The following is a 24,236-nucleotide window of genomic DNA, read 5'->3' on the forward strand; positions in this document are numbered from 1 at the left end:
TACTGCCCACGTCAGAACGAGAATCAGTTATTGAGACAATATTATTAGCTATTATTCTATTAAGTAATAAACTGTTAAGGCATAAACATCAACAAATGAGTTTTATTTAGCTTGTTTTCTGTATCTGTAAAAACTGGATTTTTCCCATAGTCCTTAGAAAGAATTCCATTATGGCGTCGATTTGAGTTGACAACCGCGACGGCGAAAGTCAAATGCAGGAAAATTATGTTTACAGATTTATGGTAGGAAGCCTGCCATTTATAACTTGTCCATGGCGATGTTTGCGTTGTTGTAGTAATTAGTCACCAGATGCTTCTTTCAAATGAAGTAGTTTCTTTGCGTTTGGCACTTGAAACAATCGCAACCAGCTCGCACCTTGTCATTATTCCTTGTAACTACAGACGCTTTGTTTTCAGATCTTACATAACCTAGTCAGTGTATGCGAACATGCGATTTACAGCACCACGATGTTAATCCTTTATATGCCTTGAATATATTGAGATGCATTTTCTGGTAAAATAGTCTATTCCTCTTATTTAAAATGGCAATAAAGTCATGTTGAGACATGTTATCAACACACAAACACTCAAATCTTGAAGTACTGATAAAAGTCAAATGTTTTGTTTTAGTTGAAGACAGATTTTGTAGGGTTAAAAGTTTAGAAGTAAATCCTAATTGTTAGATAGAAAGTATGTATTAGGCACTGGGAGGCAAAGCAGACCATACAGTGTATCAGTGCTTCAGGAAAATCAGTTAGTATGAATGTGGCAAGCAAATTGAGCATTAGATACACATTGAAAAGCATGCGGTCATAGTAATGTTGGTGTTAATACTTATATTTTCTTTAACCATGCACAGATTTTCATGAATTCTGTTTCAGATCAAAAGCTTTAGCACCTGACTCATTATAAAATGGCTACCCAGTTGATGTATGCCGGGGGTCAGGGAGGGTTTGGTGGCCACATCTATGACCATGGAGGACATCCAAGCAAGAATGGAAGCAGCTTTGCCTTCAGAAAACGTTTTGAGAGGGTTGACTGGAGAAAAATTGCATCAGTTGATGTTGACCACATATCAAGGACTCTTGATTTCAATGCTCTCCAAGAAAATATCATGAATATTACATTTTGCAACATTGAAACAGAACTGGTATGTATACAAGGCATGCTATACACAGTTAGTTATCATGGTTATTTATTGTGTTCACATCACTTTGAAATATACGTAATGAATATGATCTAAACATTTCTAACAATTACACATTTTGCATGCAGGAATGTTAAATTTCTGTGTGAAAACATAACTCACTCCATTTCAAACTTTTATCATGTCAGATAATAGTGGTGTTCCGATGAATTGAAATAGTCAGAGATTAGATACAGTGACCAAATGAACAAGTAGTCGATCACGGTTTCTTATAATCAAACACAAACGATTATGTCATTATGGTTTTACTCTTTGAAACACTTGACAATGGAACACATCTTAGAAGTTGTCTGGACCAGAAAACATATTTAATTCGTAGAAAACTCACTTACTGAAAAGTCATGACTGCATATTTCTTGAAGACTTCAGGAAGTTTATGTTCATGTAGTCATCTTTGTAAAGTAGCAAGTTGTATCATTTTACATTGGATGTCAAGTTTATTTGCACAATCTCTGAATAAAACAAAATAAAACCCCTGAAAAACAACAGAGAACCACCTTATACTTACCTGCTTTAACAACTTGAATATTAGAATCTGAAAAATGCTGCAAACCAGTTTGTTGCAGTGATTGCTTGTTGGTAATGAACCAATGGTCAATTGTAAGATTTCAACCAATTCCCAACATTATGAGATACAGTGATATATTCCAGAAAGCAAGGATGGTTTCTCACTCATATACCAACTAGTCCAAGAAGACCATTTGTTATACTTCCTTAACACATTTAATGCTAAATTCACTGCATATGTTAGGTTCAGCATGATCACTATTTTAGACAGTAGCAGTGAAAAGTAACTATCTGTAATTCTAAAAAGTACTGTTTACATGTCAGTGTTGATCACATAAATATGTTGTTTGAAATAATAATGGACTTGTCAGATTGAGTAATCGTTTCTACCATGAATCAAAGCTTATAGGCATTGTTCTTTCTTTGCAGGACCTTAGATTGGTGGATCCTAACTTTGTAAAATTATTTAAATTAGCACAACTTACGATAGAGTATCTTTTGGTGAGTATTAATGCCACAAGTTTTATCTTACTAATAATCCTTATCTAATATACGAGTCTGTGCTCAAAAGTCTTCAGCCCATAAGGTCAAGACTGTACTTTCATGGTGCTGTCAATAATGGATGTTTTAACTAAGGTTCATAATCATACCTAGTAGTTTCTATCCAAAGTCACATTTGAAATTTCCTATAAATTATGAATTATTATTATTTAATTTGCGATAAAGACGAATCCTAACAACTACAATATTTTTGAATGTTATTGGTTGCATGTTGTGTGATAAATATCTCATTCCGAGATGCTGTCTTTTTTGAAACATTTGTATGATGTATGTTGACAGCATTCTCAAGATTATTTGGCTGGACTTGTTGCATCTAATGAAGAAAAAGCTAAAAAGGAGAAGGAGGTAAGACAGTAACAGGGATGCAATTGTTGTATTTTGAATTCGTGACAGTAGTGTGTGTACTGTGGTCCACTTTATGTTGAAACTAGGATGTACATTTGTGTTTCAAGTTCAGGGAAGGTATTTCTGTGGCAATGTTTTTAGCATGCAAGTTATCTGACCTCACAAAATGACCTGACTGTACATATACTGAGGCTTTATCTATACTGGACAAAAATAGATAGGGATATATGCAAATTTTGAAATTATGAATTATGATCTCTTTATTCATTGACACACTGATGAAATTGGGTCCATAATGTTATTTTTGAAGAAGATGTATGGTCAGGACATTGAGAAGAAGGGCTTGTATTTTTTATCTTATGAATTTTGCCTTCACTTCTTCACATCCAGGGCGGTGTGCTAACCTAGTGGTTAAAGCGTTCGCTCGTCACGCCGAAGACCCAGGTTCGATTCCCCACATGGGTACAATGTGTGTAGCCCTTGTCTGGTGTTCCCCATCGAAATATTGCCGGAATATTGCTTAAAGTGGCGTAAAACTATACTCACTCACTCTTCACATCAGTGTGAGCAGAACTTAAAGTATGTTTTAAATATTCTCCCATACATGCCAATTTGAGAAGCCATCTATACTAGAGGTTAATGTATACATGACTTCTCTGTAAATCTGCAATGTTCCATATGGTGTTCCAGGACCACAATGAGCTGCAGAAGCAGGTGGAGAAACTCCAACAGGAGCTCAGTGATGTCAAGAAAGAGAGTCACAAGAGGAAAAAGCTTCTCATGGCACAGCAACAGATGATGCATGCTGGCTCCGGCAGCTATAACAAGGTCAGGGCTGTCTCCTTTTGTTGTGTATGAAGTTTCATTACCAACGATATGTCATAACCTCCTTTGGTGGTGTTTTGTGTAAGTGTGAGTCAGATGTTATCGTTCCCAGGAAAAATATATTTGCGTTCACATTACATGGAAGAAAATGATGAGGTGTGTGAGAGACAGATGAACTTGCATTATCAATTTCTAAGGGGGTGACAATATAACCGGTTTACTGGTATTTGCCGGTTCAGACATGAAAACAATATGTATTGCAATATGTTGATCGTAAACCAGTATCTTGACATGCATTGAGAAAACTTCATAACACTCATATTCTTCGGTTATTTTCTTGTTTTATTTGTGCCAAGTATATTGAAATTTATATTTTGTCATGATTAATTGCAATCAAGTATTGTGAGCTTGTTGTTTTTACCTTACGCATTAAGCATTATCTTGATTAGAAATAGTTTCAAGTTAAAAATATATATTGCAATGTGAAAATTCTATGCAATACCCACCCCTACCAATTTCCAAAGTCACTGCCAAGGATTCATTGTATTCACCTTGTCAGGTTAACATCTTGCTGTAAATGGCATGACACTTACCGGTACTTGCAGAGTTGTAGCCCCTTGGTGCTGGGCTACTCTGAATTGTGGTGTTAGGTCCCATCTTAACCTTTATTGTCTGGTCATCTGTTAATGTGCAATTTGCTGTGCGAGTTGTTGATTTTGTGTGAGTTGTTTCCCCAAGTTGTGCCAGGATGCTTATTAGTTTGAATGCCATCACAAGAGTGATTATGACCTATTTGGGGCTTGTGTGGAAAATGTCTCTGGTCTGCACTAAAACAAATTAAAAACAAATTTGTGCGGGGGATGGAATCCAGCCTGCAGATAATAGTTTACAACTGATTACAGTACTTGCTTGTAGTTAATTGTACACTGTGGATAAATGTGTCACATCTCATCAGGATGTGAAATACATATATGTTGATTTCTTTCAGATTACTTTTGCAAGTTGTGTCAAATTTACTTTTCCAATATTTACAGATAATTGATGAATAAAAATTGTTTAGTGAACGTTTATCGATCTCTCTGATCCACACTGATTAGTCAGCAAATCTTTTTTCCCCAAATATAGCTGAAATACAGTTTAAAATTGTATGGTGTGTGCAGAGTTGTGTCCCTTGAGAATGCCCAAAGCCATGATTACTGTTTTGAATCCTGTTTCTTGAGTTTCACCAAAGTGAAATACTTCAAAGATCTCTTTTCAGTGCATATAGATATCAGTACTGGGTATTAACATACTGATACTGATTCGGCTTTTCAATTTCAGTGTCCATACTGCACAAAAGCATTTCTAAACAGTTCCTTCCTCCAATCCCATATAACTCGGCGTCATGGAGGCTCGGTGGGCGTGTCCAAGTCGTCCAGCCCCACCCATGGAGGCAGCATCAACCAGACACTGGAGATGGAGCTGCAGGCAATCAAAGAGAGACTTCGTCTGACAGAATCACAGCTCCAGGATGAACGCAAGATGTTGGATTCCCTAAAAAACAAAGTAAGTATTAAGGCCAGTGAAGTTTGAGACCTGGATTAGACCTCTTCATTCTGATTCAGTGACTGCATATTCTGTTGTATTTCATGGATAGTCGCAGGCAGATTATGACAGAAATACTGTGATAATGTGCCTGAAATACAGAATAACATATTCAGTGACACTCTTTACTGCTGAACCAGTATTAGATGAGCCACAACTCCAGTTTGCATATATAGGAAGGGCCTCCAGAGCATTCCATTTGAAAAATGAGTGAAACAGGTTGTCACCTACAACTTGACAATTTCCTCGTGTGAATCATGTCTGTAGGATGTGTTAAACAGAAGCGGCATTGAGTTCATGTGTATTGCACATGCGTAATCCATGATCTACTTCATGTACCTGTCAACCAAGTCTATTCGTCTACATTCTATGCCCGGCCTATTTGTCACAAACATGTTTACTGTGCAGGCTTATCTAATAGTGTCAAGCAGTATGTGTAAGCACATGGTAATGTTAACTCAGATTTGTAATCAACTTGTTGACAAGAATAAATAGAACAACGCCTATTTTTTTTGTATTACACATTTGTTTGATGCTGGTTGGGTGATTTGAAACTGAGTTACAACATGAAGGTTTTCAGACAAGTCAGCTTCTTATTGTGTCTTCTTCAGCAATGAATGAATGAATGAATGAATGAATGAATGAATGAATGAATGAATGAATGAATGAATGAATGAATGAATGAATGAATGAATGAATGAATGAATGTTCCATTTTACCCTAATGCTCAAGAGAACAAGAGAAAAACATCAGTCAGGGTATGAATATCCCCAAAATTTCATCCAGACCATGGGCTGGTTAGACTTTCCTGCCCACAAATATCTTCATATATGACATATCTAAATTTTAACCAAACTGACAGGCAGGTGAAATTGAGAATCTGACAGTCTGTGTTGAAAATAACCTGCAGACGGTTTGGTAAGCAGGTATTTCAAACACTGATATTATTGTCTCCTGTTTGTCAAGGACCTTGTAATTGAAACTCATAACTGAATCTCTTGGAAATCCAGATGTAATATCTGTATGCTGTTTAACATGTTCAGTGTTCAAAATGAGGAATGAAAGTAATGAGATCCATTTCATTGCCCAGGCCCCATTTCACAATGTGATCCTAGCTCTACTATTGTCTGTGTAAAACAGCTTTGTGGAGAAGGTTCATAATGTTCAAAATCAAAGGCTCAGGGTGCTAGGCTCTGTGCATTAGTGCATTCTCAAAGCGCAACAAATTTGTTAATGTGATTATTTTATTTTCCCTAATAACGCAAGCAGCATGTTCATCGCTGGAAGGTTGATAGTCTCATGGTATATTTCAATGGGTACACTTTTTCTGCTGGGTGAACAGAGGCAATTTATGAAGAAACTGATGCCTTGGGTGAGACCACATGTATCACACATGCTTCATTGTGGGGCAGGACTGAAATTCCTAGAAACTCCATGAAGCTGCCAAACATGGTCACCCATCCATGGACTCCACGCCCAACCTTTCTTAACTTCAACTGATTGTGACCTGAGCTGTATGCTACCATTACAGCACTTGATTCCAAGTTAAGATGATTAACATGATTGTAGCATCTTATTGAAATTGTCCACATCAACAAATATATGGATTACTAAATCCTGGTTACAAAACAGTGGATTATGTTGGCGTGTACATGATCCAGTAGTGGTCTGAAAGTTGGGGTCTCTTGATTACTGGGAGTTGGACATGGTTTCACTGTTACCTGATGGATGGTATTTTGAGAATCTGTGATACCTATGATTGTGAAATCATGATTGTTTACTCCTGTCTTTCAGGAGAATAAGATGTCATCTGTTGTGACGGCACACATGCAGGCCTTCAAGGAATCGGAGGGCGGTGACCATGAGGTATGTGACCTAGTATTGTTTATGGTCAACAAGCAAACTGATCCATTGCACCTTACATGGCAGTTTGGATAAGTTGGGCAGTCAAGTTGTAAAAGCATTCCTGAAAGTCAAGGTTTGATTCCCACATTGGTATGTGTAAAGCCCTTAGAGTCTTTGGCATGGTAATGCGGGAATACTGATAAAACCTGCAACAAGGCATACCTACACACACTTAAATGGCAGGAATTGAGTGGTAAGCTGGTAAATTCCAGAGGTAAAGAATCTCAGCAATTTCAACCTGGAGTTGACCATGATGGTACAGTGCTAGAAGGAGTGCTGAACAAAATGAGTCATTGTCATGTTGGATATCACTGTTTGTGCATCAGATTGTTGCAAGGTCTTGAATCTTGATAACATTTTCTGTTTTTCAGGAGATTGAGAGAATAAAGGAAATGTTCATGAAGGAACTTCAGGATGTCAATCAGAAATATATGGCTTCTGAGCAAGCTCTTGTGGAACTAGAATCTAGAGTTGGTGGTAAGAACATGTTTCTCCACAATATATCTGTGTGATTCATAAAGTGTACTCTAATAGACTGGAGAAATCTGATGACTGGAACACCTTTAATAACTTAAGTAAGAACTAAACTGATGTCAGATTTGATTAATAATTTAATTGTCTTTGTCACTCTGTTTTCAAGAAAAGACTGCTGTGACAGAAAAAATATACTGTGTCTGACAATTTCTCCTCTCACTCAAGGGGTCAGTGAGGTAGACTGGTAATTAAAGCATCCGCACATCACGTGGAAGACCCAGGTTCAATTGCCCACATGGACAATGTGTGAAGCCCATTTCAGGTGTCCTTATCATGATATTGCTGGAATATTGCTAAAAGCGGCGTAAAACTTACCTCACTCCCTAACTCCTCTCTGTCAACCTCCAGGTTTTGAATTGTGTGTAACCTGTGTCACTAAAGTGTCTTTGTCTTATCCAGTTAAGAGGTCAAACTTGGGTGTAATCATGGATGATGACGACAATGACGACAAGAGCTTCTTACAGCGCCAGAGAGATGGCGTTCTCCAGCTGAAGGAGGAACTACAGCATCAGGTAACTAGCTGAGTGTTTATCTCTGACCATGTAGGTTTTTATAACATCATATGTTATGATGTTGCAGACAGAGGCCTTTCTGCTTAAGACTTTCTTGGTGTCTTAGGTGTAGAAATAAGATCATACTGAGACTGCTGCAGTATACAAAATTCAACAGTGAAAGTATATCACATGTGTGTATGAAGCGACCTGTGAAGATACAGGCAAGCATTGATCTTCAGTAGCCCATGGTCATCTATGATTAAACTTATGAGATGACTCTTGGTTGATGCATGCCTTTGTTTCAAAGTAATGGACATCGATGTTCATGATGTCAATTATGAGATTGTCTGGCCTAAACAAACAAGTAATTACATGAACACTCAAGCAACTTAAGTTATTTCCATGCTTGAAGCAAAAGGTTGAGTTAAGAATATCAAACATTGTTTGCAGGCTATAGCTAAGTTATTGTTAAAGTTTCCAGTCATCACCAAAGTTTATATCACCTTGTCTTTCGTTCTACAGTGAAACCTGTCACCACTGGCACCTCTCAAAACCAGCACTCTGTCGTAACCGGCATAAAATTTTGGTCCTGCCAATTTACCACGTTACTATGATTGTTTTCTGATCAGGCACCTGTCTATTCTGTTTTCTGGCCTGACTTTCTGGACCCAACAAGCAATCATAACCAACCTGCATGGTTATGCACAATCCAATCTCCTCTCGTCATGCTACATAATTAGGAAGTAGTGATTGCTTGTTGAATCTCTTAAAATTACTGTGGTTAAGTTTTATACACACTAGGGGATTGCATTAACTGTTTTCAAGTGAGTGACATATGTCATATTCTGCAACTGTGGCAGCCATGTTTTAAAATGATCATCACTGTCTGATCTCACACCCTGTCTAAACCAGCATTTTATTTCAGGCCCATGGGGTGCTGGTTTAGACATGTTTCACTGTATTTATATGGGATGCAATATGTTGAATCATGTAGTCAGGATGAATCCTGATGACGTGAATGTTGTTGTAGGTTATGACAGTTGAGTCCAAGCTGAAGACAGAGTTGGATAAACAGGAGAAGAAATGGCAGAGGAAGGTTCACAAGATGACGAAGCAGCATGCTGATGAACTGAGGAAGGTAAGTACTTCCATGTCACACTGGGTTTTCTAGCTGTTGTTATTGAACCTTCAAGTGTGTCTTGACCACAAAGGATTTAATGAGAGTGGATTGAAGAACTGTTCGCAGATTGTCTGAAACCCACTGAAACGTAATCTGCTTGTTGGATTGAACTTTAATGTCACCTGAAATAGATATGTTTGGGATACATGTTCAGTTTATGTATTACTTGTATATACACTCTATATAGATGATAGCTGCTCTCATACAATGTGTTGTGCACATGTACACATTACGCTTCATCAGTAGAGGACGTAACGTGTACGCGAGATGGTCTCCCTTACGTGTACAAGTGACTACCTGAGAGGGGGTCACTCATACGTGTGACTCCCTGATCACAGAGAGAGAAATTCTGCATGTCACACAAAAACGTGTCTAAAAGTGTTATTTATAAAAATAATTAAACAAAATTTGCTACAGTCATTGACAGATGGTCAAGTTATTGGATGACATGAATGAGAACATTCAAAAAGAGCAACTTAAATTGTCAAAAAATTACTAAAATGTGCAAAATTTGAGCAAAAATTGACGATATTCAACAGGGAACTTCACCTATGTACATATTTTTTAGAAACTTACATTTAGTATTTTCCCAAAGCTCATTCATGTTCATGGATAGCTCATCTGCACATAATTTGCTTGCATGGTTTATTATGTAAACATCTTGCCTGATCCTACATGGGGATCATTATTTGATCTGTTAATTGATGAAAAGTCTTTGAGTGTATTTGATGTTAGATGATTCGTTCATAGTTGGACATAAGTAAGATACAGCAGCTTTCATATAGTGTCTAACATTCAGAAGTGTATATATAAATCAACAACAGATGGGGTTAAAAAAGGTGGGTTGAATGTTTTTTAATTCTGTTTTCCTTGCACTGCAAAACACAACATGTTAGCTAATTTTCATCCCTGACTGGATGTGATGGTTCTCAGTTGGGTTTGGTTTTATCCTGTTGAAATGTCCAACAAAGGATATATGAAAAGTAAAGCTGCTGTTTAACATTGGTTACTGTTTCATTGTTACAGCTGAATGATGCTCTAGAACACACAAGTCGGGAGACAGGGAAACGGGCAACGACACCAGAGGCTCGGCAACAGCAACAGCAAGTGGAAAACCTACTCAGGGTATGCTTGTTCATCGTTTCTGAAAATGTCACATTAACAAAAGTATACCCATTAAAAAAACAGACACGAAAAACAGTTCCCTCATTGATGGGGGCAAATTTGAGTCGGCTCTAGAAACAGGTTACATGGCATTCAGGGAAAACTTTTGGCTGAAACCATAAGGAGTTTTGATTGAAATGCATTGCAGGTGCAACACCTTGTTTTTTTCATTCCAGAGGTCTCGAGAGCAGGAGAAGATGTTGACCTCACAGGAAGAAGCATTGAAGAAAGAAGTGGATAAACCAGTGAGTTTCTACACATGTCAGAAATTTGAAATCATATTTTCACACCAGGCGTCATGTAGGAAGGCACAGGTCCCAGTCGATTTTGGTGACCTTCACATGATTTTCACTCACGGTGACACTTTGAAGATTCCATCATATTAACCTGCATGTGAAATGTCAGCAAGATACCTCAAGAAACATTCACTGGATTGTCTTCATGTTTGACCCAAAGTTTGATCTAGGAAAGCTTGTCAGCAAGATATCTCACTGGACTTTCTTCATAGACTTTCAAGACTTCCCTTTGTTAGTGTTTTGTTGTATTTATGTCAAGGTCAAAGGGAGAAAATATTTGTGTCTTTGAACATCTACAGAGCAAGATATCAAGAGAGGTTGACTGGTCATGTCTTTGTTGATAATTAGCTTCATGTTCAACTATGACCTTCACTTTCATTCCTTTCTAAGAGTGATTTGATAATTTGTGGTGTTGGATTATGTCACCTTAGTGACAATGCTTGTTTTCGTTCAGACATACTGTAGTGTTGAGTGGTTGTGAGGTGTTTTTCACACTTTGTAATTTAGGATGACTGTTTTACAGCCACATATAGCTGAAAGGTGAAGTAACTGAACTTTGTCTGCAGATTGTTACGTCCCAGGTAACTCACCTGTCTGTTCCTAAGTCACCCCGCCCCACACGTCCCTCGTCACCTGGGAGGATGATGAGCATGGTGCCCAGTGAAGAGGATGATGAAAGCACAAGTAAGTTGTGATCTGCAGGATCTTCTGTGGTGATGACCAACACTGCACTGGTATCATGACCTGTAGAAATACATTTTGTCAAGATATGATACCTTGATACATAGGATCATTACACTATTTTGACAGTGAGTCTGCCATATAATATCTTCATAGAAAGGTTGTGATACTATACATATCTTGATAGTAAAGTGTAGAAATGATACATGTCTTGATAGCAGGGTGGTGATTCTGTGTGTATGTTGATATTAAAGTCTCGAGATGATACTAAAGCTGCAACAGTTCATTTTGATTCATTGAAAATCAAATTTGACACCTTAGTTTCGTTCCTTGATAACCATCATCACTATTTCGATTTGATATTTGAATACATATTTAAATAATTTCCACACAGTCCAAACATAAATTTGACACCAGCTCGAACAGTTTCAAGTCCTGAAATAATGCAAAATATAATTTGTTCATGCCTAGCTTATTATCCAGTGAGAATTGTCATCAGTAGATATAGCCATTTTGACAATGGATTTCATGCTACAAAAATGTGACTCTGAGAATTAAAATCTGATGTTTTTACTTGTATGAAGAATCGACTTGAAAAATATTGAATCAAGGGTCCAATATTGAAAATTTAATGAATCATGGTATGGGTGAATTGTTGCAACCCTATATGATGCATATCTTGACAGTAAGGTTGTGATTCTGTATGTATCCTTACAACAAGGACCTTGACAGTAGGGTTGTGATTCTGTATGTATCCTTACAACAAGGACCTGATAGTAAGGTTATCATGTTGTGCTTGTCTAGCTGGGAATGCTAGTGGAAATAACAGCTGTTACCTTGTTGGAGACATTATTGACTACTTTCTGTTGACCAGTGTTTGGCACCGGCAGCATGAGCAACACTGGGCGGAGAACCTTGCAGAGCACACTTGGGTTAGTAGCACTCACTCACTCAGTTCTCTGTATCTCATAATGTTAGTTTGTTAGGCTAACACTGCTTTCAATCACACCATGTCACTCTTGTCTTTCACAATTCTTCAGTGTTTGTGAAAAGCAGCAAAATTGGATACCAGTATTTGAACCAGACCATGAATCTCTGATTGATCCTATATTGTTTGTGACTCTGATCTTTGGTCGGTGAGGCATAGTGGGGTGCCTAGTGGTTGGAGCATTTGCTCCTCATGCTGAAGACCAGGGTTTGATTCCCCACATAGGTTCCATGTCTGAAGTCCATTTCTGGTGTTCACCATTGTGATATTGTTGGAATATTGCTGAAAGCAGCTTTAAACTCAAACTCACTCATTCTTTGGTCTGCCTGACAAAAGTTATCTCTGGTCTACGATTTGTGCCACATTAAAGCAAAGGGCGGCTGTGTCTGCTGAAGACCTGTGTTACGTTTCCTACATGAATACAATGTGTGAAGCCCAATTCTAGTGTCCCCTCCGGTGATATTGCTGGAGTATTGCTAAAAGGGGCTTTAATCATACTCAACCACTTACTCACTCATTCACTTCAGAGCAGTGTAAAACTTGGCTTTTTACTTACTGTGATATGGATTAAGTCTCCACACTATCTTTGTCTTATGTTCCTGACTGCATGTTGTGTCGTTTTTCTTGTTTTGTGCAATATTGCTTTCATCACATCCATCTATTATTCAGTGTCAAATATTGCTAGTGTGAATATCCCCATAAAAGTAGAAAAGTGTGTGAAAAGACCAACTTATTAACCTACATCTATCATATTTTGGGATGGGATGTGTTAAAATACTAATCAATGTTTTTGTCTGATAGAACAACAGGCACCCTGGGTGAACGTACCCTTGGCACGACCCAGTTCCTGGAACAGCTGAGAAAGAATCCCACCCTGAAGATCATGCATGATGAGTTTGCTTCCTTGCTGGATGAGCAGGTGGCCAAGAGAGGAATACCACATGTAGGTCACCCACAATTACTTGGCTCATACATAGGCACAGGTGGATCATAGATAGACACAGGTGGATCATAGATAGGCACAGGTGGATAACACATAGGCACAGGTGGATCATAGATAGGCACAGGTGGATTATAGATAGGCATGGGTGGTTCATAGATAGGCACAGGTGTTATATAGGTAGGCGCAGTTGGTTCATAGCTCATAGATAGGCATATGTAGCTCACTGATAGGCACAGGTGGATCATAGATAAGAACAAGTGGATCATAGATAGACATGGGTGGTTCAGAGACAGGTACAGGTGGATCATAGGTAGGCACAGTTGGTTCATAGATAGGCATGGGTGGGTCATAAATAGGAATAGGTGGGTCATAGATAGACTTAGTTCAAAGATAAGCGCAGGTGGATCATAGATAAGCCATGTGGTGGTAAACAGACACAGTTCGTTCCTTGATCTGCAAGGTTCATCAATAGGAATTGGTGGGTCATAGATAGGCACAGCTGAATCATAAATAGGTTACTTGTATTATTTTACTTGTTGTGACAAATTTAATAATCTTTTTCAAGAAATCTGCACTTTTCTGGAACAAGAAGAAAAACAGACTTAAAACTATTCCTCCTTGCATGTGATTCTAGGGCACACATGGAATCACTCAACAAGTGCTGGACAACAAGCTGGCCATGATGAAAACACAGAGACAGTCATATGTCAAGGTGAGTGCAGGCCCAGAGGACATGCAAGGGACGCAAAGCTGCCTTTCCTGTGTAGAGTCCCTCACATGATGGGTCAACCCTGTTGTGACCCCAGACCTACACGCATGCTTGTTGGTCCCACAGGAGTTACTAGATGTGTCAACTTCCGCATCTTCCGGCGTCGTCCCTGGCTGACTGAGGACACATAGTGAAAATCAATGTTAAATCCACGCACAAATTCTCACTTTCCCATTGTGTTCACCTCATGTTCATATCAGTATGATATAATTCTTTTCCATGGAATATTCCTCTAAGGCTATATAATTTTCATAGGCAATTTCTGGGATATTTTCTCGTATTTTTCCTGCAAAATCTATTAGACATGAAAACAATATATTGTTTACAAAAGCATCACTATGAATATCAGTTTAACTGAGGTAAGAGCCATAAACTGACATGTTACCTTTTAATACCTGACAAAATTGATTTGAGTTGTATTTGTCACACACACACACTAGAAAAAGTAGGATGGGGATACACTGATCAATGGTTTTCACAAATGTTGTCTTTTTAACATTTTCATATGTATTTGCAGAAATTCCCTGATTTTGAGGCTCTTCGACAGCATTATGATAGAATTGCTGAAACGAAGGCACGTGAGAAAGTGAGAGCCATGAAGACATCCCCCCCACTGCCACGTGAGTACAGCTGAACTTGTGGGCATCCTAATGCAGGGCTTGATTTAGTGCTTTGTTTCTTACACATGGTGCAACCCAGTATTGCAAAGAGCAACCTAGTTATGAGTGTAACTTGCACAAGGTGCAAGTTATTTTTTGAGAAATAAGTCAACAATAAATCTACCGTTATAAGCATAAATATGTCAGTTCATTTTCTTCTAAATTTTTAATAACTGTGGCAAGGAAACATTGCTATTCAAAGACACGTCTCGGCTATGACAGCTCTTGTAAACAGGGATCAGCTGTGACTTTGTGTTGCTATGGTTTCATGGATACTACATCATGGACATATGAAATTTTAACACAGCACGTTGCAACAGGAACTTGGTTGGTGCAACTCGGTGTTTATCTTAGGTTGCACCTGGTGCAAGTAGCTTAACACATCTTATGTCAAGCCTCGTAATGCAATCTGTCCTTCACATTTGGCCTGTGTTTCTGTTGTCTGTGGTGTGATGTAAACAGTGATCTTCTCTAACTCCATAAAGACCATTTCTCGTGTCATCTGCCATGATATTGCTGGAATATTACTAAAAACACTTCTGGCCATTGCTGGACCAATTTGGTAATCTGTATTTGGGCTATAGTCATATTCTCTTTCTCTCTCCTTTGTGGCTTGTTTGGGGCCTGAATTGGACTTCTGCATTTTGCACTTTGAACCAAATTTTCTGAAAATGAAATTTTAGCTCTGCAATCATTTCTTTAGAAACCAGAACTGTGAAGGTCCCGGGTTAGAATAGGCCTTCAGCAACCCATGCTTGCCATAAAAAGTGACTATGCTTGTCATAAGGGGCGACTAATGGGATCGGGTGGTGAGGCCTGCTGACTTTGTTGACACATGTCATCAGTTCCCAATTGTACAAATGGATGCTCATGTTGTTGATCACAGGATTTTCTGGTCCAAACTCGATTATTTACAGACCGCCGTCACATAGAGCTGGAATATTGCTAAGTGCGACGTAAAACTAAACTCACTCACTCTTTAGAAACCACTTGACTTGCCATCTGTGTAGGGACAGTAGTAGGGAAAACATGGTAAGTAAAGTATTGATTTGTCACAGTGTCGTCCCAGGTTCGATGTCCAAAATGAAAGCTTATTTCACGTGTCATGATTTAGCAGAGTATGAATTAAAAGTGTGTAAAAGCATTCTCACTCTATTCTAAACCTGCCTCAAGATAATCAGGTTACAGATTTGCCATTCCCGAAAGTCATCGGTTGGTTCATTTGTTGTTTAATGCTACACTCAGCTACACTCCAGCTACACTCAGCTACACTCCAGCTACACTCCAGCTACACTCCAGCTACACTCCAGCTACACTCAGCTACACTCAGCTACACTCCAGCTACACTCCAGCTACACTCAGCTACACTCCAGCTACACTCAGCTACACTCAGCTACACTCCAGCTACACTCAGCTACACTCAGCTACACTCCAGCTACACTCAGCTACACTCCAGCTATAAGGCAGTTTGATCTGGACTAGACAGTCCAGTGGTCAACAGCATGAGCATCAATCTATGCATATGGTCATCCAAGTCACAGAGCCTGACCACCCATCCAGTTAGTTGTCTCTTATGACAAGCATGGGTTACTTGAAGACCTATTCTCATCCCAGAAAGTCAAATGAGGGAGATGCCCAATACTTGGAGACAAGGGAATCATAGTATAACATGGATGTATATAGCAATAAGGTAAAATTTATTTAATAAAACAATATCAACTTCAGTAGGGGGACTTTACTGAATTCAATTTGCGAGGTAAAGAAGTTGTTTTTAAGATAGTAGCATAATTGTTGTTTCCTAATGCATGACTCAAAAATATGAAAAGTTCAAGACCGGGGCACCATTAAAATAAACATTTTAACAAATATGTTGCCTCAAAGCTAACCTTAACACAGTAATCGGTATTTCAGTGAAAGTAGAAAAACATAGTAAAATTTCTGACATGGAAAAGAGCAGTAGCTTGCCGTTTGTTGTTTTTCATGCATGTTGTCTGTATGCATCATCTCTTATGTGATTTCACTGTGTTATCATGCCAACGAATTATGTAAGCCACTTTAAAAACTATGCTAAATCAATTCTGTAATCATGTTGTATATATGATATCAGTTGTTGTTTTCCAGCTCGCAATCTGAACCACTCACTGCCCACATCACACGTAGGATCTCAGCAGTCATCTTTGAAGTCCCCTGCACAAACTCCAGCCCGCTCACCAAGCCCCAGGGTGAGAAGCCCCCAGCCCCAGGGTAGGAACCCAAGCTCCTCCCCACCTAAACCTGCCCCTCGGTCCACCACTCCACAGAGAACTCTACAGTCAACTGGGTAAGTCAGTGTTTCTGTAGACTAAAGCTCAGCCTCTGAATATATATAATAACCTGTGCGACGCAGAATGGAGGAGTACATCCCATCCATAGGTACATCCCATGCAGACGCCAGTTGATTTTGGTGACCTTGACCTTATTTTCAAGGTCCCCCTGACTCTTTGACTGCTTTTCAGACTCTGTTAACACTGTATCTCATGAACTGTTGTACCCAATGTCTTCAAATTTGGTGACAGCCTACATTGGGTCATTACACAGACACCATTCGATTTTGGTGACCATAACCTTATTTTCACCACAACTCTTGTACATTGTAACCAGTGTCCTCAATTTTGTCAACAGCCTACATTGGGTGATTATTCAGACACCAGTCATTTTACGCATCTTGTGTGAGTAAAAAGTAATGACTGTATTATAAATATTTCATTCTTCTTTAGCAGCAGGGGACATTGCCATGTAAGTGGCAAACACTTGTTTTGATAGTAACAAACGAACCCATATAAATTGAGAAGGAGTCCCAGGGACTGAAGAGATCTGAGAAAATCTAGACTTGTTTCATATATAGCTTTAGCATTGCAGAGAAGGCTTGGCAGTAGGGAAATTAATGTGGTTCAGGGACAGACTAGTGTTTTGTTACTAGTAGATGCAATGTTTACTAACTGCTTGATTATGTCAGACTAGGTTGATGAGATCAAACCATGTTCAACTAAATGGTAAAACCAGTCACATATGTACTGACTTTCATCTTTTTGTGTGTGTTTTTATAATTTTTTTATGTGAGATATGCAAGTAAAAACTGGTGGGATTTATGTAAATCTGCATGTAAAATATAGGCAAGGTGTGCTGCCTTTTAAGTGTACCTCCTTAATTACAAAAAATGAATAATTCTTATAAGTAAACATTTCAACAATGATAAATTTACAGACCATCCATTTAATCATTAGCACACAAAAACTTTATACAGCAGTTCAAAATCAGTGCCACTGTTCAGCTGTAGAAAGGATCGAAGTCAAATTCCAATAGACTGTCATCTAATCAAGGAATGGTAGATCATTATTGCTTATGGCCTCATGTTCTGATCATAACTTCCTACAGCTCTTTAGTAAGTAAATACATATACAGGTATTTTGTTAGTTTGGGTGTTTTACACTAATTACAAATTCTAAATTATCTAGAATTACAAATTCGAATGTTTTAGCGTATGCTTTTTCTGATGTTAAATGCATTTTAATATGTATATTTGCTTGCTGAAATCCTTGTATTACATCTAAAGTGAAAAGTATTTTGCTCAGACATTTGAATAATATTTGCTGAAATGTGCATAATATTCAGCTCCACGACTGAGTGGACCAGCACTCAGTGGGATTCTGAGGAAGAGTCCGAGGAGGAAGAGGTGGGAGGAAGAGGCCAACCTATTATGGTGACACCTTCCAAGTCTAATCGCCAACCAGCCCCCTCTCCCAGTCCCCGCCCCCGGGGGCAACTGATCCAGTCAAAACCCCTACATGACATTGATGACGATGACTGGGATGATTCAGAGAGGTGAGCTGATGTTGCTTTGGGCAGGTGGAACAGAGTAGTCATTAAAGCATTCACTCATCACGGCGAAGACCTGTGTGCGCTTCCCCACATGAGCACAGTGTGTAAACCCATTTCTTCCCCTGCCGTAATACTGCATGAATATTGCTAAAAGGGGTTTGGAATTAAAGCCACTCACTCACTCACTGACTCACTGATGGTGCTATTACATGTCAGAATATATCATGGAAACTAAATTGTTATGGGAGATGTTTTATTTAATCAGTCATGGCATTACTGGAAGTAATTTAATCCAGCACATTATCTTTTGTCTACACTTTTACTTCACTGAGGATTGCTTCATTGAACACTGGAGAGGGAAGGCTAGAGGTTAATGCATTCACTCGTCATATTGAAGACCCGGGTTTGATTTCCCACCTGAATACAATGTGTGAAGCCCATTTCTGGTGTACCCCAATGTGATATTGCTGGAATGTTGCTAAAAGGGGCTTAAAAGTATGCCTTTATTACAGTACTTTTTAAATAACAGACTGTGGAACAAACAAAGGATCAGTATTATGAGCTCTCTTCAGAAGGGGATAATGACATTCGGAGAAGTAATTCAAATAGTTGTCTCTCCTGACTATAAGCTTTTCAGAGACCTACTTGATCCATGAACACCTGCGGGTTCTCACCACGAAGCACAATTCATGGAGCATCCTTTTAATTTAAAGTAAAAGCCAGATTGTGTAAGTTCTCTGTTGCATGATTCTCTGTCACTGGTCCATATCTCCATTGAACTTTATTATGAAGCCTGTCATCAACTCACTGTTTAGTCACACATATTATTCAGTGAAATAAATTAACTACTCCCACTGGATTAAAACTCACTCACTCACCAACTAAAACTGTCCAACTTACCCAACCAAAACTGAAATGTATCTCAAGCATTTGTTAAAATGGCTATAAGAGTTTACAGTATGTACCCATCCTTTGTGTTACAGCATGGTAACTCCAAAACCTGCGCCGGTCAAGACCCGGGTCATCATGTCACAGCCGAAGGGACAGAAAGTGTCAGAACTCTCACGGTCAATAGAGTCGCAACTTGTGGTACGTTCTTTCAGTTAGCTTGAGCTGTCATTATGGGTTTGTGCAAATGTCAAATAACATTGAACTGCTGTAAACATCCTTTTTGTATCTTTGGATGGAGACTATAAGGGGGTATTACATGGCAAAGAATGATACCATTTGACTCGTCATTTACATCAAGCAGTCTGTTTAATTCACTGCAGGATTATTTTTCACTCTGTAAACTTTCAAGGCATCAGTGAAGAAATAATTTCAGTATTAAAGTTTTCACCTCCATGTCTATGAACACAGGATGAATTTCAAACAGATCTATTAACCATGTATTTAGGAAATAGCTTCTAAAACATGTTTTTACATAATACAAATCTACTGAATACTTTGACAAGTTTTCATTCCAAAACGTTATTGTAATACAGCTATTAGACTTAATCTTTGTTGTTTGGACATGACTCTGATGTTGACATTTTTCTTTTTAGGGGAGGAAGAAAGAAGACAAGCCATTTGGAGGTGTGGACACGATGGAGAAAACTGGAGGAAAGAAAACCAATAATGTAGATATCCTGGTAGGTGACCTGACTGTGTGGCTTGTTGTTATGTGGTGTCTGATTCATGCAGATCTTACAGATGCTCTCATACACAACCTGATACTGTGTATGTGGTGTCTGATTCATGCAGATCTTACAGATGCGCTCATACACAACCTGATACTGTGTATGTGGTGTCTGATTCATGCAGATCTTACAGATGCGCTCATACACAACCTGATACTGTGTATGTGGTGTCTGATTCATGCAGATCTTACAGATGCGCTCATACACAACCTGATACTGTGTATGTGGTGTCTGATTCATGCAGATCTTACAGATGCGCTCATACACAACCTGATACTGTGTATGTGGTGTCTGGTTCATGCAGATCTTACAGATGCGCTCATACACAACCTGATACTGTGTATGTGGTGTCTGATTCATGCAGATCTTACAGATGCGCTCATACACAACCTGATACTGTGTATGTGGTGTCTGATTCATGCAGATCTTACAGATGCGCTCATACACAACCTGATACTGTGTATGTGGTGTCTGGTTCATGCAGATCTTACAGATGCGCTCATACACAACCTGATACTGTGTATGTGGTGTCTGGTTCATGCAGATCTTACAGATGCGCTCATACACAACCTGATACTGTGTATGTGGTGTCTGGTTGTCTGCATCATGCAGATTTCATGAATGCACTGATACTGGTAAGGTATCCTATGTTATGTTGGTCCAGTATATGTGCTTATACTGGTTGCAGATGGATGCACTGAAATCATGATAGTCTCTTCACAATAATTAGCATGTTACACAGTGTCACAGATGAAATATTTCTTAGGCTTGTTTGGTTGTGTTTGTTTCCAGGAAGACATTGATGGTAGTGACTGGGATGTGTCTCCTGTTGAGGATGAAGAACCTCAGAGAGGACTGAAGTAAGATTTCATAACTGTTTTGATAAGATTCATAGTGACATGGGTCACTAGAGGGTACTGTAGGGTTATTTCAAGCCCAGTTGTCTGCAAGGCCACAGGGTCTTTCCAGCCCCATTGCGGTAGTAAACTTCTGTACAGCCAGGATTCACATGACTTTTCACTGCATGAGTATTTTTATGGCAATTTTCAAATCATATTATATTTAAAATGTGTTGACAGCATGTGACAATATTTTATATCATTTTTTGGAGTAATAAGATGCATATAATAAGACCTCGAAATCCATGGTTCTGACTTGAGGTAAGATATGATTTATCTTGAACAGTCAGTATGAAATCTTCAGAAGAACAGTGTGAAGTTTCTCTGTTAATCGCAGCAGTTAGTGCTTGTTCATCATTGTATCTTGGTGTTACAATATTACAGACGTCCTCCAACAAGGAACAGTAACCGTGGCAGCCATGCAGAAACCGACTTCTCCACCAACACATATGGCACCAGTGTCTGGGGTTCTTCATCTAAAGGTACGGGCATATCAGCAGGTCATAGACCATGAATTGTGTTAATGGATTTTCTACATGTACCCAACTGGATAAAATTTTTGGATGAGGTTTTTCATGAAAAAACATGATTATATGGGCTTGGGGTAAATTTGATATGCCATTGTACAGATTTGATGTCTTTTTCAGCTGCCAGCACAGCGCACAACCGAGCTTCCACATCAAAGAGTTCCTTCATCACAGATGTCAGCTCTGATGAAGAGCTTGACCTTGACAACATTTAGATGGAGAAAAGTTACATCTTCTTGAAGAAATGAAATGAAAAAGTACCAAATCTTGAATATCACTACGAAAGACAGGAACCCTTGACCTTGCCATGGTATAGTTTAAAAAATGAAAACCTTCCCTCGACAACTTGATGAAAGGAGTACTGCCCCTATCATTGACATTTCATTAAAGAGATGAACTACTGACTTTCATGTTGAAGATGAAGAGAGGAAATACTAACCTCAACCTTCATATCATTTTGAAGAGTCAAAATTGTGACCTTCACATCGAGATGAAGGGAGAAAATACTGACCGTTACCTTGACAACATCTACAAGAAGAGAGGAACTTATGTTCACGTGATACTTGAGACGGGGACATGTTTCATTATGGGGACATGTTTCATTATATGGATGAGGGAAACTTAATTGTGTCAATAAATATTTGTTGCATTTTTTTCATAAGATGAGCTGTTAGATGGTGAAGAGCAACATATTTGAAAAGTCTGTATGGGAGAAAATTGGCCTTTCAGCTAATATTGTTGTGACTTTTCAGAATATATATAGTGAAGTGTACTTGTGTGAATTGATGACAAGAGAAAATATTTTTCACAATTGAACCACATGTGATTTTAATGGAAGGCTTGAGCTGTAGTTTTCTGGCCTTTGAGTCCGTACTGAAAGAAGTTGTGATATTTTACCCTCCATTTATTATCAACTTGCATAATGTCATATCAAGTGTTTTATGATGAATCCAGTGTTATAAATGGTAGTTCATGAGACAGTCCTTGCATGTGAATTCCAATGTATTTTTAATATCCATCCATATACATTTAACCATCGCAGCTCCCAACTGTATTTTATCAGTATGAAATGGCGTCCGAGTTTGTGTTCTATATTTTGATGTACCTGTATTGTCATCATGCATAATCAGTGTATTAATGTTTGCATAATCTGTGAAAATCCATGAAAGATATTTTATCATATGAATTGTACATAAAAAAATGGCCTTTACAGTAAAACTCATGCTTTTATGCAAATTAGATTTTTTCCTGCATAATTTTTCATGCTTGATGTTTTCATGGCATGTGAGTCATACCGTCCATTCAACTGTTGTACTCATGTTAGATTTTACAGCATATTTGTGGGGTTGTAGTTTTGTTGCACTGATAAATTATTTACTGAACAAGTTCCTGTCCTTTATTAATGAAGTGATTCAATATGGTTGACAAATTAATAAAAATGTAGTGAATATTGACAAGGAAGATCAAGGGCAGATAACCCTGCTGTGTTTTAAAAACTAATTGGTTTGGTTGGATCTTTGAGTAATACAGATGAGAAGCAAATTGCAAGTAGTAATATTTTGAAATGGTATCTTATTTATCAGTGTCTTTATTGTATACATTTGTTAGTATTTGTTTAGATGTTAGAGCATTTCATTTATTTGTTTTCTGGAAAATACTATCATACTCATTCTTCATATCTGTGTCTCAATCATTTTGGTCCCATTTTTACAGAATGTTGACAACATGATCCCTATTATATTGTTGATATTTATTCTGCTTATAAGTAAAGAAAATTTTCCCACTAAATCGTCAGTGTAGTGATGATGTACATGATCTTATGTGTAACTGGTGTGTGTTTTTGCATAATCAGCATGATGATGTTGTATTTGTCTAAGTGCTTTTTTTTGGACAGAAAATCCATCCATTATAAACTATTTTGTATTGTGTTTGTTCGTACCAAGTATTTTCAGTTTATAAATGAAAAATTTATATTTGAATGAAATGTCAAGAAATTGAAATGTCCACCTATATAAAAATATCCATCCAGTCCCTAAATATATTTTACATACCTACTGAAATATTTTTCCCAAATAGAGATTTCTTAACTTTTGTCAAGAGTATATTCTCATGACAATATTGAATTAGTTTTGTAAATGATATTATTACAGTTGCAGAGAAAAACCATTGGCTTGTATAAACATAATCAGTATTTTACATTATGATCTTACATTTGTTGAAATGCCAGAACAGATTGGCATGTATTTCATGAAACGGAAAGGAAACAAAGGTCTGTACTGTTATCAAACTTAATCCTTCAGGATTAAATGAAAACCAATAAGTCATCAATAGTTACCTCCCTTACAATAACATGCCCTTCCATTGGTGAGATGTGTTCAGGTCATGCATGCATTCAAACTTTTAACAAAACAAGGAAATTGGCATACTTAGATGCTTGCTCAAATGATGTCCTGCCTGTTTAAAACAAGAAGTAGTATATGTTTATGCTTATATTTATGTTTTCTTTCTATTCATAAATACAAGGCTTTGAAGTTGGGTTGAGGTAGTCTAAATAGGATAAATCATTAGCTTGACATGCAGAAGACCTGGGTTCGATTTCCCTCATGGTTACAATGTGTGAAGCCCATATCCA

The 24,236-nt window shown here is 38.2% G+C and overlaps 1 protein-coding gene across 1 annotated transcript; it reads left to right on the plus strand.

Annotated features, from left to right (window-relative positions):
* Positions 1–155: 155 nt before the first annotated feature.
* LOC137281443 (cilium assembly protein DZIP1L-like) lies at positions 156–23,622 on the plus strand. Its single transcript, XM_067812671.1, has 24 exons — positions 156–242; positions 881–1,149; positions 2,143–2,214; positions 2,554–2,619; positions 3,310–3,447; positions 4,765–4,989; positions 6,823–6,894; positions 7,305–7,410; positions 7,867–7,979; positions 8,992–9,099; positions 10,168–10,266; positions 10,482–10,550; positions 11,168–11,285; positions 12,157–12,214; positions 13,072–13,213; positions 13,848–13,925; positions 14,500–14,602; positions 16,763–16,961; positions 18,293–18,502; positions 19,483–19,588; positions 20,044–20,130; positions 20,971–21,038; positions 21,462–21,559; positions 21,725–23,622. Exons 2-24 carry the CDS (start codon positions 913–915, stop codon positions 21,817–21,819), a joined length of 2,667 nt encoding a protein of 888 aa, XP_067668772.1. The 5' UTR covers positions 156–242; positions 881–912; the 3' UTR covers positions 21,820–23,622.
* The last annotated feature ends 614 nt before the right edge of the window (positions 23,623–24,236 follow it).

The sequence above is a fragment of the Haliotis asinina genome, chromosome 4 (genome assembly GCF_037392515.1).
Source record: "Haliotis asinina isolate JCU_RB_2024 chromosome 4, JCU_Hal_asi_v2, whole genome shotgun sequence".
Taxonomy (NCBI): domain Eukaryota; kingdom Metazoa; phylum Mollusca; class Gastropoda; order Lepetellida; family Haliotidae; genus Haliotis; species Haliotis asinina.

What these genes read in the sequence shown, in the direction of transcription:
- LOC137281443 (XM_067812671.1), top strand. Translation starts at nt 913, where the DNA reads ATGGCTACCCAGTTGATGTATGCCGGGGGTCAGGGAGGGTTTGGTGGC. An exon ending in TGGATTCCCTAAAAAACAAA is followed by an intron (nt 4,990 to 6,822) that starts GTAAGTATTAAG and finishes CCTGTCTTTCAG; the next exon opens with GAGAATAAGATGTCATCTGT. An exon ending in GACATCCCCCCCACTGCCAC is followed by an intron (nt 14,603 to 16,762) that starts GTGAGTACAGCT and finishes GTTGTTTTCCAG; the next exon opens with CTCGCAATCTGAACCACTCA.